The sequence below is a fragment of the Odontesthes bonariensis genome, chromosome 19 (genome assembly GCF_027942865.1).
Source record: "Odontesthes bonariensis isolate fOdoBon6 chromosome 19, fOdoBon6.hap1, whole genome shotgun sequence".
In the NCBI taxonomy this organism is placed as follows: domain Eukaryota; kingdom Metazoa; phylum Chordata; class Actinopteri; order Atheriniformes; family Atherinopsidae; genus Odontesthes; species Odontesthes bonariensis.
Genome location: NC_134524.1, coordinates 6829617 through 6844492, shown reverse-complemented (window position 1 = coordinate 6844492; position 14876 = coordinate 6829617). Strand labels below are relative to the sequence as shown.

The following is a 14876-nucleotide window of genomic DNA, read 5'->3' as shown; positions in this document are numbered from 1 at the left end:
AACAAAATTTTGCTGTAGGAATACAAATAAAATCCTTGAATCCTATATGGGAGCTTGTATGTATATGTGTTACAGAAGGGTCGTGTGTGTGTAGGGAGAAGGAATAATTCTGGTCTGGGATATGTCAATGATTAGCAAAAACATTGATTTTTAGGGATTTTTAATTTTTTTGTTATGCCTGATTTAAAAAAAAAAAAAAAACTCCTTAATTTCTGAAAAGGGACATTTTTGTCCCCTTCTAAAATGATCCCCAAAACACCATATGTTAATATTTTTTTCCACTTTTTTTTTCATTAATCTTTTCTTTCACTTCAGTTCTGATCATAACCACCAAGTTTTCAATTATTTTCAAAAAATTAACCCTTTAAATACCAGTGTATATGAGGTAAACACCAATTTCTGTTTAAAAACTCACACAAAAACTGCTGTATTTTCAATATATGCAATGCAAAGTGAAATATTCTATGGGGGATTATTAGGTCTGGGATATGTCATTGATGAGCAACAACATCAGTTTTTACAGCTTTTTAGTTTTTCTGCAATGGCAGATTACAGAAACGGCTCCCATAGACATCCATTATAATGAATACAGCATTAGACTATGGCACGCACGCAAACACACACGCACGCACACACACACGCACGCACACACACACGCAAACACACGCAAACACACACACGCGCACGCACACACACACAAACACATACATACGCACGCACACACACGCAAACACACACACACACACGTGCACGCACACACACACACACAAACACATACACACGTACGCACACACACGCAAACACACACACACGCAAACACATACGCACGCACACACACACAAACACACACGCACGCACACACACGCAAACACACACACACACACGCAAACACGCAAACACACACAAACACACACACACGCACGCAAACACGCAAACACACACAAACACACACACACGCACGCACACACACACACACGCACGCACACACACGCAAACACACACACACACACGCAAACACACACAAACACACACACACGCACGCACACACACACGCACGCACACACACACACACGCACGCACACAAACACGCACACACGCACGCGCACGCACACACACACACACGCACGCACACAAACACGCACACACACACGCAAACACACACAAACACACACACAAACACACACACGCGCACACACACATGCACGCACGCACGCACACACACGCAAACACACACAAACACACACACAAACACACACACGCGCACACACACATGCACGCACGCACGCACACACACGCAAACACACACACAAACACACACACACGCACACGCACGCACGCACACACACGCAAACACACACACGCACGCACGCACACACACGCAAACACACGCGCACACACACGCACACGTTTTAAAAGGGGACAAACATGTCCCTTTTCAGAAATTAAGGAGTTTTTTTTCTACACAATGAAAGATTGCATTGTATATGATGTGTCTTTGAAATAAAAGAAAATAGTAAAAAATGCACAACTGGACCAAATATGATGAGTATCACTATCTACAGTGTGAAATTACAGGAGAAAGTACAGCCCAAGTGGACAAAAATGTCCCCTATCATAGGGTTGAATAAATAATTTTCACTTAAAATCTATTTTCTTTTAATAAATTCCAAATAAGTTGTAATATTGCAAAGATTAAAAGAGTATTAATGAAAAAAAAAAGCTCAAAGTGTGACATGAGCATGATTCTCAAGTATCTGTAGATATTACACTTTTATTTATTAGTACTTTAAATACTTATTCGTGTTTTGCACCGGTTTAAAAAGCAGGTTAATGCCCTGGATGATACTCAGTGCCCTTCCTGTTTTACACATGACGCCCAAAGAATTGAGCACGCTCAATCACTTTTGCACATTTCTATTAAAAAAAAATGAGTATTAAATGCAACTTAACACTTTACTTTGTTATTAGTTTACGTGCTAAAGTGTAAAAAATGCACTTAAAATTACGTTAAAATCCAATTTGAATATGCAAAACCTTTAGGATATATTTAAAAAATAAGCTTTTGGTGCACTGTTACGATGATAATTATGAAAACACAGTTTTTAAATGTACAAAAATATATTCAACAACATTTTAAATAAATAACTTTAACTTAAAATCTATTTTCTTTTAATAAATTCCAATATTGAAAAGATTAAAAGATTTTTAATGAAAAAAAAGCTCAAAGCATGATTCTCAAGTATCTGTAGCTATTACACTTTTTTTATTAGTACTTATAAGTACTTTAAATACTTTAAAGTTTGTGTATTTTGCACCGGTTTACTACTCAGTGCCCTTCCTGTTTTACACATGACGCCCAAAGAAGAGGAAAAACAAGATAAACTCTGATATGTGTTGTAGACATGGAGACATCTGCCTCATTTACTCAAATATATTCACATAAACAAAGGAAATGCACAGTTTTTACACGTTGCATTCAGTCTCTACACCGACATCCTGCTGTTCACAGCAGCTATGTCCTCCATCTTCTCAAACAAGCCTTCGGTCACGGCGTTGTTTCTTTTGCTGGTCAGCACGTGGTACCTGCCCCCACACCTCTGGATGAGCGCCATCAGCTCCCCGTTCCTCAGGATGTGCTGCTCGGCGCTCTCTCCTAAAGTTTCCCCCCACGTGAGAAGCACCAGCGTGCGCCTCCAGATCTCTTCCCCGAGCAGGCCCACGTGCTCCTCCACGGCCCTCCTGCGCTTCTGCGTGCAGGTCAGGAAGGCGGGCATGAGCAGGAGCACCACGTGGGCGCCCGGGCGGCACCAGGACGCGCTGTCCTCGATGCTCCGCCTCTGCGACGGCTCAGCCGGACCGGCTCCGTCTCGCCACCTCAGGCCGAGCGGCTCGGCCACGGCGAGGCGCCTCCCGGCTATCTGACCCCTCCAGGGCCTGAAGCTGGAGCCGCCGACCTCGGACGCTTCTCCACCCAGGATGGTGACTCCGGCTGGGGAGCGGGAGGACCACGTCTCTCCCAGGACAATCACCCTCAGATCCAGCCCGGGGGAGACGCTGTTTGATCTTCCAGGACTCTGACGTAGCAGCGCTCTGATTTCTCTCCCCGTGGGGCCCTCGTTTCCTTCAGGCTGCTCTGTTTCTGTTTCTGCTTCTTTCAGCGTTTCGACGCTGCAGTTATCGCTCACTGCAGCTGACTCCCTTAGCTCTTCCCCTCTTCCCTTTCCCCTGCTCTCGCTGACCTCCTGGTACATCAAAGGCGAGTTATCTGCTGAGATTTCGGCCGGCAGACGGACGGAAACCCTCTCATCTCTTCGCTCTCTCCTGTGGAGCTCCTCCTCTCGCTCTCTGTGCTTCTGCTCCCCTGTGTTCATGCTCCTCAGAGGCTCCCTCAGACTCCCCTCCTGGGCCTGGAGCTCCTCCTCTCGCTCTCTGAGCTTCTGCTCCCCTGTGTTCATGCTCCTCAGAGGCTCCCTCAGACTCCCCTCCTGGGCCTGGAGCTCCTCCTCTCGCTCTCTGAGCTTCTGCTCCCATGTGTTCATGCTCCTCAGAGACTCCCTCAGACTCCCCTCCTGGGCCTGGAGCTCCTCCTCTCGCTCTCTGAGCTTCTGCTCCCATGTGTTCATGCTCCTCAGAGACTCCCTCAGACTCCCCTCCTTGGCCTGGAGCTCCTCCTTCAGCAGGGCCATGCCTCGGCGCATCTCCTCCAGCTGCTGCGTGGTGCAGCTGACGTGCTGGTTCTGCATCTGCAGCTCAGACTTCCAGCTGAGCAGCTCCCGCTCCTCCTCCTTTAGGCAGCACTCCCTGTCCTTCAGCTCCTGGCCCTGATCCTTCAGGCCTCTCACCTTCCTCTGGAGGTCCTGGCCGTGGGAGCTCAGCTCCTCCTGTTTGCCCTCCAGAGCTCTCAGTAAGGCCTCCAGCTCCGTCTCCATTTTCCGGAGGTTCTGCGCTCGCAGCTCCACGTCCTGCTCCTGCTTCTCTTTCTCTTTTTGTCTCGTCTCCAGAGCAGCTTGGAGTTTTTGAAGCTCTCGTTCCTTAAATCCCAACTTTACCTCCTTTTCAACAAGTTCCTCCTCCTTTCCCTGGAGGTCGTGTCCTCTTTTGCTCAGCTCTTCTTCCTTTCTACTCAGCTCTTCTTCCCTCTGCAGGGACTCCTCATCAGTCTTCATTCTCAGCTCGTTTATCTTCCTCTCTCCTTCTCCTTCTCTCACTTCCATCCTTTCCATCCTCACTTTCAGTTCATCATTGGCTTCCTTTAACGCCCTCACCTCCTCTCCTCTCTCTCTAACAGCGGCCTCCATGCTCTGCAGATGTTCCCTCACTTCTTCTTCCCGCTCCATCCTGACTCTTTCCGTCTCTTTCCTCATCTTGTCGTTTTGCTCCCGCAGGTCTTTTACTCTCTTTTGACTTTCCTCGTATTTCTCCGCGAGGACTGAAATCTCCCGCCGGCTTTCGTCCTTCTCCCCAACGATCGTCTCCATCTCCTGGTTTTTTCTGGCGATCTCCGTCTCGTACTCCCGGATCATGCTGGTCGTCTCCTTTTCCATTTTGCCTGCGAGCTCCTTCAGCTCCGACTTCGTTTGCTCGATGGTGAGTCTCAGCAGGACGACCTCCTTCTCGCGTTCTCGCTCTCTTTGCTGCAGGTGCTGGAGTTCTCCGTCTCTCTGCTGCAGTTTTCCCATCATTTCGGCCTCTCTTTCCTTCTGCAGCTCAGCCAAACTGATGCTCCTGTTTTCGTTGCTTTCTCTCAGCTCCTCCACTTCCTTTAGGAGCCTTTTCGCCTCCTGAATCTCGCCGTCTCTCTGTGCGAGTAGACTCTGCGCTCGTGTTATTTCTTTGCTTTTCTTGTCAATGATTTCTATCAGCTTGTTCATCTCGCTCGCTCCTCTCTCCTCTTTCTTCTTCAGCTCTTCCCTCCATTTTTTCTCCCTGGACTCGACCTGCTGTTTCACACTTTCGACCTCGGCCTCCTTTTCCCTCACTTTTTTCTCCATCTCCTCCATCTCTCTCTCTGCGTCCCGGAGTCGCTGCTCTGCCTCTTTCTTTTGGTTCAGGATGATTTCCCCTCGCTCTTCTTCTTTCCTCTGCAGGATTTCATCCACGTCCCTGATGTGCGTCTTTAACTTTTCCACTTCTCTGCCCTTTTCCTCCAGAATTTGCTGCATCTTCTTCTTGCAGTCTAAGTTGTCCTTTTCTTTTTCCTCTTTTGTCTGCCGCAGTTGTTGCTCGAGCTCTTTTAATCGTTCATTCGCTGCTTCTGTTTCCCTTTCTTTTTCCTCCAGCTGTTGCTCCACATCTGTTTTATAATCCAGATAAAGAGTTTCTTTCTCCTCCTTTCTCTGCAGCTCTTCCTTCATCTCCTTCATTTTCTTTTCCTTCTCTTCCAGCTGTTGCTCCACATCTGTTTTATAATCCAGATAAAGAGTTTCTTTCTCCTCCTTTCTCTGTAGCTCTTCCTTCATCTCCTTCATTTTCTTTTCCTTCTCTTCCAGCTGTTGCTCCATTGCTTTCTTCTTATTTAAATAATCTTTCTCTTTCTCCTCCTTTCTCTGCAGCTCTTCCTTCTTTTCTTTGATTTCTTTCTCTTTTTCCTCCAGCTGTTGCTCCACATCTGTTTTATAATCCTGATAAAAAGTTTCTTTCTCCTCCTTTCTCTGCAGCTCTTCCTTCGTTTCCTTGATTTCTTTCTCTTTTTCCTCCAGCTGTTGCTCCATTGCTTTCATCTTATTTAAATAATCTTTTTCTTTCTCCTCCTTTCTCTGCAGCTCTTCCTTCATCTCCTTAATTGTCTTTTCCTTCTCTTCCAGCTGTTGCTCCACATCTGTTTTATTATCCAGATAAAGAGTTTCTTTCTCCTCCTTTCTCTGCAGCTCTTCCTTCGTTTCCTTGATTTCTTTCTCTTTTTCCTCCAGCTGTTGCTCCATTGCTTTCTTCTTATTTAAATAATCTTTTTCTTTCTCCTCCTTTCTCTGCAGATCTTCCTTCATCTCCTTTATATTTGATTTCATCTCCTCAATTTCTTTCTCTTTTTCTTCCAGCTGTTGCTCCATTGCTTTCTTCTTATTTAAATAATCTTTCTCTTTCTCCTCCTTTCTCTGCAGCTCTTCCTTCTTTTCTTTGATTTCTTTCTCTTTTTCCTCCAGCTGTTGCTCCATTGCTTTCTTCTTATTTAAATAATCTTTTTCCTTTTCCTCCTTTCTCTGCAGCTCTTCCTTCATTTCCTTGATTTCTTTCTCTTTTTCTTCCAGCTGTTGCTCCACATCTGTTTTATTATCCAGATAAAGAGTTTCTTTCTCCTCCTTTCTCTTCAGCTCTTCCTTCATCTCCTTAATTTTCTTTTCCTTCTCTTCCAGCTGTTGCTCCATTGCTTTCATCTTATTTAAATAATCTTTCTCTTTTTCTTCCTTTCGTTTCATTTTCTCCTTCATATCTTTGACACTCAGCCTCATCTCCTCCATCTCTCCGTCCTTTTCCTCCACCTTTTCTTTGATCTCCTCCTTGTGTCTCACTCGATCTTTGTCTCTGTGGTCTCTCTCATTCTTCAGCTGACACCTCAGCTCTTCTGTCTCTCTGTCTCTCTGTTGCAGTCTCTCCGACATGTCCGCCTCTTCCAGTCTTATCTCCTCCCTGAGGGCAGAGTACTTTTGCTCCAACTCTCTTATCTGTTGGAGTTTTTCCTGCAGTTGCTCGTCCTTTTCGGTGGCGAGCCGCTGTTTCAGCTCTTCCGCCTCTCTTTGTCTTTCTTTCTCCAAGTTTCTCACTTCTTCGGTGAACTGTCGCCTGACCTTTTCAGCGTCCTCTTTGTCTCGTTTGACGATCTTATCAACTTCCTCCTGGTGTTCAGCTTCCTTTGCCTCCATCAGTTTCACCATTTCATCTAGTTTTGCTGTCATCTCCACCCCATGCTTCACTTTTAAAGCCTCCGTCTCTTTTTCTTTGTCTTGAATTAGTTTCTCAGCCTCTTTTTTGTTATTCAGTCGAATCGTCTCTTTGTCTTTTTCCTGTTCCAGCTCTTTAGCTTCCATTTGCGTAATAAACCTGTGCTCCAGCTCTGCCATCTCTCTCTTCTTCTCTTGAAGGTGTTCCTTCCTTTCTTTTGCAAACTGCTCCTTCAGCTCAGTAATCTGCCTCTGCGTCTTCTTTTTATCGTCCTCGTGCTTTTCTTTGAGTCTTTCCAACTCGTTGGCTTTTTCTTTCAGCAACTTATCGCTTTCTTGCTTTTGTTGTGAGATTTTTCTCACCATCTCCTCTTGATGCTCTTTTATTTGGGTTTCTTTCTCCTGCACTTTTCTCTCCATCTCTTTTTCATGCTGCTGTTTGATCTCTTCAGATCTATTCTCCATGTCCTTTTCCCGTTGTTTCGCATCACGGAGAAGCTCCTCCCGCTGTTCGTCTCTTTCCAGCAGGCTGATTTCCATCTCTCTTTTCAGTTTTTCCTCCCTCTCTTCCATCTCCCTGTTTTTTTCTTCTTCTTTTCTCTCGAGAGATCTCTCATTGTGCATTTTCGTCTGCTCCAGCTCCACTTTTAGACGTTCGAGCTCTCGGATGCGCTCTGCTTTCTCCCTCTTCAGCAGCTCTACAGTTTCCTCCAACATCAGCAGTTTTTTCCTCCATTCTTGTGTCTGCAGCCTGAACACATCCTCCCTCTGTCTCCTCTCGCGTTCAGATTCCACGCAAACGTGCTCGAGATCCAGAAGCTTCAGCTGTTGCTCGTCGGTTCTCTCTTTCAGCTCCTCGATTTCTCTCTCTTTGAGCTCCAGGTTCAGCGTCGCCTCGTGCCGTTCTTGCTGATTTTGGTTCAACGCCACACGGATTCTCTGATTTTCCAGACTCAGATCCTGAATCTCTTTCTCTCTCTCCTCCGTCAGCCACCGTATCCTCTCTTCCAGCTCGCCGATGTCGTTCTTCGTTTCGCCGACCCTCCTGTCCTCATCCTCCTCTTCCTCCCTTTGAATGTCGGCCTTCCCCGGCGATTTCACCTTCTTCTTCCTGTCGAAGAACCACCTGATGCTCTTCATCTCCCGGTCTCTCATTTTCTTCAGCTCCGCCTCCTGACGGAGCATCTTATCTCCGATCTCCTTCAGGCGCTGGCTGAACTTTTCGTTCCTTTGTCGGCTCAGGTCCCTGACCTCTTGAACCAAACTGGAGAAAGCTTCGCACCGGTTCATCGTCGCCATCTTTTCCACTTTCTCCAGGAGTTCCGTGACCTTGGTGGCGCCTCCGCCTCTTCCATCTCCACCGCTGATGACGTGGTACCTGCCCCTGCACTTCTCCAGCAGCCACTGCAGCTCCCTGCCTCCGCTCTGGATGTGCTGCTCAATGTCCACCCCCTCTCGAAGCTGATCGCTGTGGGTGAACAGCAAGATGGTGTATCTCCAGACGCCCTCTCCCAGGAGCTCCAGATGCTCCCTGATGTGTCCGACCCTCACCAGAGTGTCCACCCTCAGCGTCAGCAGGAGGGCGTGAGGCCCAGGGGGGCACAGGGTGACACTACAGACCATCTCCCTCTTCACTCTCTCCGGTGTGGCCCCGGTCCCTGCTCCCTCCCAGCCCGGTGTGTCCACCAGGGTCACGAGCCGCATGGCCACCTCGGCCTGTTGACGGACGCACTCCTCGGTTACCGTCCCCGATTGGAAGAGGCCCATTTTTTTTCCAAGGATGGCGTTCCCAGCAGAGCTCTTTCCAGTTTCTCGCTCGCCCAGAAGAACCAGTCTGACCTCGGGAAGCCGCCGGGGAGCCTTGGAGAAGGAATGGTGCGCGTCTAAGTCCGAACCCTGGGGTCCATCACCTGGCAAGGAGAAGGTCACAGCTTTTAATCATCGTGACATCAGTGGTAATAAAGTCTGACCCAGCCTCAATGGTTACGCAACTGAAAATGAAATATTTTTTGAGGTTCAATTTTAATACATTTTCAATGCTTTTCAAACCTAAATCTCCTCGTTTCAAAACCAATCTCAACCAAGTAGTTTGTAAGATTTATAAAGCCAGCGAAAGAATAAAGAAACAGACTTACAGAGAATATTATGATCACATCATAACGTAAATATATTTGAAGGCACGGGTTGTCAGAATGGGACCTGGTCTTGACTCTCCAACTTAGTATTTAGCTGTTTAGAACCTTCCTTCATCCCCTCCAACCTCTAAATGTGGACTTTTTGCCAAAGAAAAGAAAGTCATGCCTTTAAAATTTGCTCAGCATACGACTCTTATCATCCTGGTGTGAGAATGTGTTGACTTTTACCATGTTAAGGTATAATCTTTAAGTTAATTTAAGACTTTATTGGAATGAAGAAGAACACGAAATTACTCTTCTGCATGTGACCCATCCAGGTTGGCACCTGGAATTTAATTCCTTAATTCAGTTTGAGCCCCATCCAACCCGACACTTTCCTTTTTTTTTTTTTTTTTTTTTCCTTGTTGTCACTCATGATTTGTCAGGCTTAGGCCTTAAAAATGGCTAATTTATTTAAACTAGTCTTAGCTATACAAAAGAATAGGTCAAATAAAACACGAGCAGCTCCTGATTGTAAGTCCTTTCAACACTAAAACAAGTTATTTGTGCTTATTTGTGTTGCTGTCTTCACACATTATGCAACGAGTTTGGGACAAAGCAGGTGAGAACTCATCTCTTCACCCTTACATTCAATCTTTATGTTAAATTTGCTATTTAGCTGTCGTTTCCCATTGCTATTGCGACACCGCTCCACTTACTGTCTCGGGTTTGTTTGTGTTGGCATGACGTTCCAGTAACCATCAAAGCTATTCAGTGGGATTACATTCACGGGTTTACCAAGTTTCCTTTATTGAGTTTTGAGCATGTTTAAACGTTGTTTCTTTCGTCAAAGTTTATGTTGTTTGTTCCTTTGTTCAGACCCACGACACAGGGTTAGTGTTTGGGGGAGCTGATGTCATCATAGGGCAGGGCTCCGAACCGGTTCAAGGAACGAAAACGAAAACCGAAAACGAACAGAATTTTTACGAGGAACGGAAACGGAAACGAAAACGAAAACGAAAACGAAAACGAAAACGAAAACGAAAACGAAATGGTCTTCAACTGTTCTGGAACAGAAACGTTATTCTGAAATCCACAAAACCGGTTAATAACGTTTTTTTTTTTTTGTTCTCTATATATTTTATAAAATTTCACAAAAGCGTAGCCTTTATCAGGGGAAAAAAAAAAAGACTACTTCCGGTTGTGCGTTCACTTCGCTGCCCACTAGGCTCAATGCAGGCAACTGTCACGAATCACTTCCTTTATCCACTACTTAGTCTAGTTATCCACTAGTTATCCACTAGTTATTCACTAGTTAAAGTGATGGTTCGGAGTAGATTCACCCAAGGGTCATTTGAACCAGCCAAGTAGCCCACCCGCAGTTTTTTCGATATTGACTGAACATCAGCTGAGTTACTGAGTTATCCCGAATAGCTTAGTACAAGCGCTAACGGACCCTGGCAGTATCTCCAAAATTACCACACTAAAATCACATGCCATGACACCAAACTTCTACAGTAGTACAAATATGGTCTGTACTCACAAACCAATGCATTTTGAAGTTTATACATAGTCCAGGAGTTTATTATTATCAACACAAGCCTGATAGCTTCTCTGCTGCTAAAGCTGCGTCGACGTTACTTCCTTGATCTGGGAGCTTCAAAGTAAGATGAGGGTTGATCTACTACTGTAGACAACAAAGCAAGGCTGCTCAATTTCTCCATTGATAAAATAACTTCACATCTCTACAACATAAAAATTCATAAAAAAAACATGTAGAATATAGCATTTACTTTGTTGTCTACAGTAGTAGATCAACCCTCATCTTACATTGAAGCTCCCAGATCAAGGAAGTGACGTCGACGCAGCTTTAGCCCATCTGAATGTTTTTGGATGCTGCCGGTGATTTATTATTTTTGAACATAGAGCTACGGTGTAAATCGAGGGCAAATACTAATGAGTACGTCTATTCTAAGGTAAAGTCCACACACGTAGACTTGATAGGCCCGCCAAACACTGCCGGAACGATGAGAACGAACGATATTTTACGTTCCGAACCGGTTCAGGAACGATATATTGGTGGCGGAACGCAAGAACGAAAACGTTAAACATGCCTGAACTGTTCGGAACGGAACGATTGAAAAATAATAGTTTTCAAGCCCTCTCATAGGGTGAAACCAGGTGGTATTTAGTTTAGCATTTTGTACAAAGGCTGTTGGATTTCTGGCTCTGGGTGCTTAAGAGTTGACTTCTCCACATTATTACCAACTTTTAACAAAATGCTCACCTCAAAGGACCGCTGAGGCTGCCTACTCACCACCTTTCTCCACCCTTAAGCCAGACAACACTACAGGAATAATAGGAGCAGGCCGAACAATTGAAAAAGCATTGAAGACACTCTGTGTTGCACCTTTAGTTTGCACAAGTGCTTTCAATACGCATTCAAAGTCAAAGTGAACTTTACTGTAAATCAGACCATGCATACAACAAGCAGTGCACAGCTGAGTGAAACTCCATGTGCTGGTTGTGAATGAATAACACGACAACAGGTCGACAGATTTTCCAAAGGTTTCCAAGCCTGTCACAGTCGGATTGAAGAGGCCAGCTGTTGAATTAACTGTTGTACTGACTCATTATTAGTCATTTTTATGTGGTTATTGATTTAAGTTTTTCCTATCCCAGATGAGGAAGCTCATTGTATTTGTGTTTCTCACCTATAGAGCCCAACGTTACCGAGTTTGGCTTCACAGTTGAGGCGCTGCTAATGAACAAGGAGAAACCCAACAGCACACAAGATCTTTAAGTGACATTCAGGATTATTTCAGTTTTAAGTAGCGCTGGGCAACAATTAATCACATGATTTTCCTGATTAATCACGATTAATCACATTTGTACGCAGAATCCAAAAATGAATCCAAAAGTAGTGTATAGCTTTTAGCATTTAGTTTTATTTTAAATGTGCTGCCATATGAATGAAAGTGCCATAACATTTGTTGTGCAAACACACTTTTAACATCAGCATCTTTCTGTAGTTTTTATGTAGAAGCCTCGCTCCACTGTCTGTTTCCTTGAATGACTTGCTGCTATCAGTTGTGTGTTTTGCCTTTAAGTGATATTTTAGACTGGAACTACTACGCTGAGAAGACAATTCAACTTGGCAGTGTTTACAGATGACTTTGGTTCTGTCGACTCCGCCGTCTGGAAGAACTTTGAAATGAAAATGGCCGAGTAAAAGTTCCGTACCCTTCTCCATGTTTGGTGGATCCGCCGATTACTTTCTTTTCCTGTTCCGCAGCAGACAGCAACAGACTTTTACAGAATAAAAGCCTGTGAGCAACAGACTTTTACAATAATAAAATAAATAATAAAACAGGGGTGGTCCGTGGCTTAGTGGGTTGAGCAGGCGCCCCATGTACAAGAGGCTATAGTCCTCGCTGTGCTGCGTGTAGTTCCCCCTCTCTCTGCCCCCTGCTTCCTGTCTCTCTGAACTTTCCTATCCATTAAAGGCACAAAAGCCCCCCAAAATTTAAAAAATAAATAAATGAATAAAATAAAACCTGCGTTAATGCGCGATAAAATATTTATCGACATTAAATAATTAACGAGTTAACGCGATAATAACGAGTTAACTCGCCAAGCCCTAGTTTTACGACATTATAAAATATTGATTATGTGATGTGCTGCTCTTGGAGTTTAACACGTTTTTCCTCAGAGCCTTCTCGTGAACTGAAAAGTTTTCATGTACTCACTCATGAGAGCAGCTCTCAGCGTCCCTCTCTGCATCTGCGCCTCCATCTGCCTCTGCTTCTTCCTCCTCTCCCTGGCTCTCCTCTTTCCATCCGCCTCCAAACCCGACAGAACAGCGCCGTCCAACCCTAAATGACTGTTTCCGTTGCCCTTTCCCTCCACCATCTCCTCCAGTTTCCTCATCAGTGCTTTAACCTGTACTCCGTCTCCTTTGCTGCGGTTGTTCACAACATGGTATCGGTTGCCACACTTCTGGAGGAGACTCTGGAGTCCCGAGCCGCTGGTCAGGATTCGCTGCTCCATGGTTCCCAGGCCCAGTTCGTCCCCCCTGGTGAACAGCACCAAGGTGTGCTCCCACACGTCTTTTCCCAGAGGCTCCAGGTGCTCCTCCATCTCTGTGATGTAGTCGTCCGTCACAGAAGCGCAGGACCTCACCACCAGCAGCACAGCGTGAGGCCCAGGAGGACAAAGCGACACGCTCCTCAGAGTTTCTCTCCTCACCCAGTTGGGGGTGCTGTTCAGCGGGTAGTACCACTCCCACCCAGGTGTGTCCACCACCGTGACTTTTCTCCCTGAGACGTCAGCTCGCCTTTTCACACATTCCTCCGTGGGCTTCCCGCTCTCGAACCCTCCCGCTCCTCCCAGTATCGTGTTGCCTGCCGCGCTCTTGCCAGTTCCTTTCCTGCCCAGGAGGACCAGTCTGAGTTCTGAGACAGCAGGAGGGATGCTGGGGGAGATGGGGGGGCGCTGTGAGTCCATGGCGGCCTGCAGACTCTCATCTGTGAAGAAAGGGAGAAGTACTTCCTCAGTACATCGCACCGGATAAGCTGCATGACACAGAAACACAGAAATGTGACAGCAGTCAGAAATCAAGCCATCAGTTTCCAGCTGAAACGCTCTCTTCCGTTGTTTAACATCTTCAACAGTATAGTTAGACTTTGTTAAACGTGTGTTAAAGTGCCCTCTTGGGAGCCAAAACTCGCTAAAATGTCCTATTGGGAGGCAAAAATGCATGCTAAAGTGCCTCCATGGGAGCCAAAACGTGTGCTAAAGTGCCCTCTCTGGAGCCAAAACGTGTGCTAAAGTGCCCTCTTGGGAGCCAAAACGTGTGCTAAAGTGTCCTCTCTGAGCCAAAACGTGTGCTAAAGTGCCCTCTCTGGAGCCAAAACGTGTGCTAAAGTGCCCTCTCAGGAGCCAAAATACGTGCTAAAGTGTCCTCTCTGAGCCAAAACGTGTGCTAAAGTGCCCTCTCGGGAGCCAAAATACGTGCTAAAATGTCCTCTCTGGAGCCAAAACGTGTGCTAAAGTGCCCTCTCTGAGCCAAAACGTGTGCTAAAGTGCCCTCTTGGGAGCCAAAATGTGTGCTAAAGTGCCCTCTGAACCAAAACGTGTGCTAAAGTGCCCTCTCTGAGCCAAAACGTGTGCTAAAGTGCCCTCTCTGAGCCAAAACGTGTGCTAAAGTGCCCTCTCGGGAGCCAAAATACGTGCTAAAATGTCCTCTCTGGAGCCAAAACGTGTGCTAAAGTGCCCTCTCTGAGCCAAAACGTGTGCTAAAGTGCCCTCTCTGAGCCAAAACGTGTGCTAAAGTGCCCTCTTGGGAGCCAAAATGTGTGCTAAAGTGCCCTCTGAACCAAAACGTGTGCTAAAGTGCCCTCTCTGAGCCAAAACGTGTGCTAAAGTGCCCTTTCTGAGCCAAAACGTGTGCTAAAGTGCCCTCTTGGGAGCCAAAACGTGTGCTAAAGTTCCCTCTTGAGAGTATAGTTAGACTTTGTTGGTAAATTATACATTTATCTTAAAATACTTTTCAATTAAACTCCAACCAGGAGTTAAGACTTAAACATTACCTACACTAATGTAACTCTGTACAAACATTTAGTCAAGTTGCAGCATTTAAACAGGAAAAATCTGCATTGAACTCACCACCATCTGCCTCTGTGGCTGGACTGCAGTTCTCATCTGTCGCCTCCATCACCCCTACGTCCACCTACTTCCTCCTATTTCACTTCCCCCTTTTACAGTTCCTGTGTATCTTTTACAGGAAGTATTTCTTCATGGTCATTGTGACACATAAGCAGTGATCAATTGATCCGAAATGTTGCTTTGCGCGGCTCAAACTGAACGTAGAAAGGCGCTGACTGGC

The 14876-nt window shown here is 45.8% G+C and overlaps 1 protein-coding gene across 2 annotated transcripts; it reads right to left on the bottom strand.

Moving 5' to 3' along the window:
* Positions 1–2292: 2292 nt before the first annotated feature.
* On the bottom strand, positions 2293–14876 carry LOC142369336 (uncharacterized). 2 transcript variants are annotated; one of them, XM_075451669.1, is made up of 3 exons: positions 14657–14876; positions 12739–13563; positions 2293–8785 (listed from the first exon to the last, which is right to left on the bottom strand). In XM_075451669.1, exons 1-3 carry the CDS (start codon positions 14703–14705, stop codon positions 2484–2486), a joined length of 7176 nt encoding a protein of 2391 aa, XP_075307784.1. In that variant the 5' UTR covers positions 14706–14876; the 3' UTR covers positions 2293–2483. The 2 variants fall into 2 exon arrangements, with proteins under 2 accessions (XP_075307784.1, XP_075307786.1); XM_075451671.1 differs by having other exon boundaries at positions 12739–13515.

Excerpts from the sequence above, each read along its gene's own strand:
- LOC142369336 (XM_075451669.1), bottom strand. The coding sequence starts at position 14,705 with ATGGAGGCGACAGATGAGAACTGCAGTCCAGCCACAGAGGCAGATGGT. Across the intron at positions 13,564-14,656 it reads AGCCACAGAGGCAGATGGTG|CTTATCCGGTGCGATGTACT; the intron begins GTGAGTTCAATG and ends TGTGTCATGCAG. Across the intron at positions 8,786-12,738 it reads GCTGAGAGCTGCTCTCATGA|GTGATGGACCCCAGGGTTCG; the intron begins GTGAGTACATGA and ends TCTCCTTGCCAG.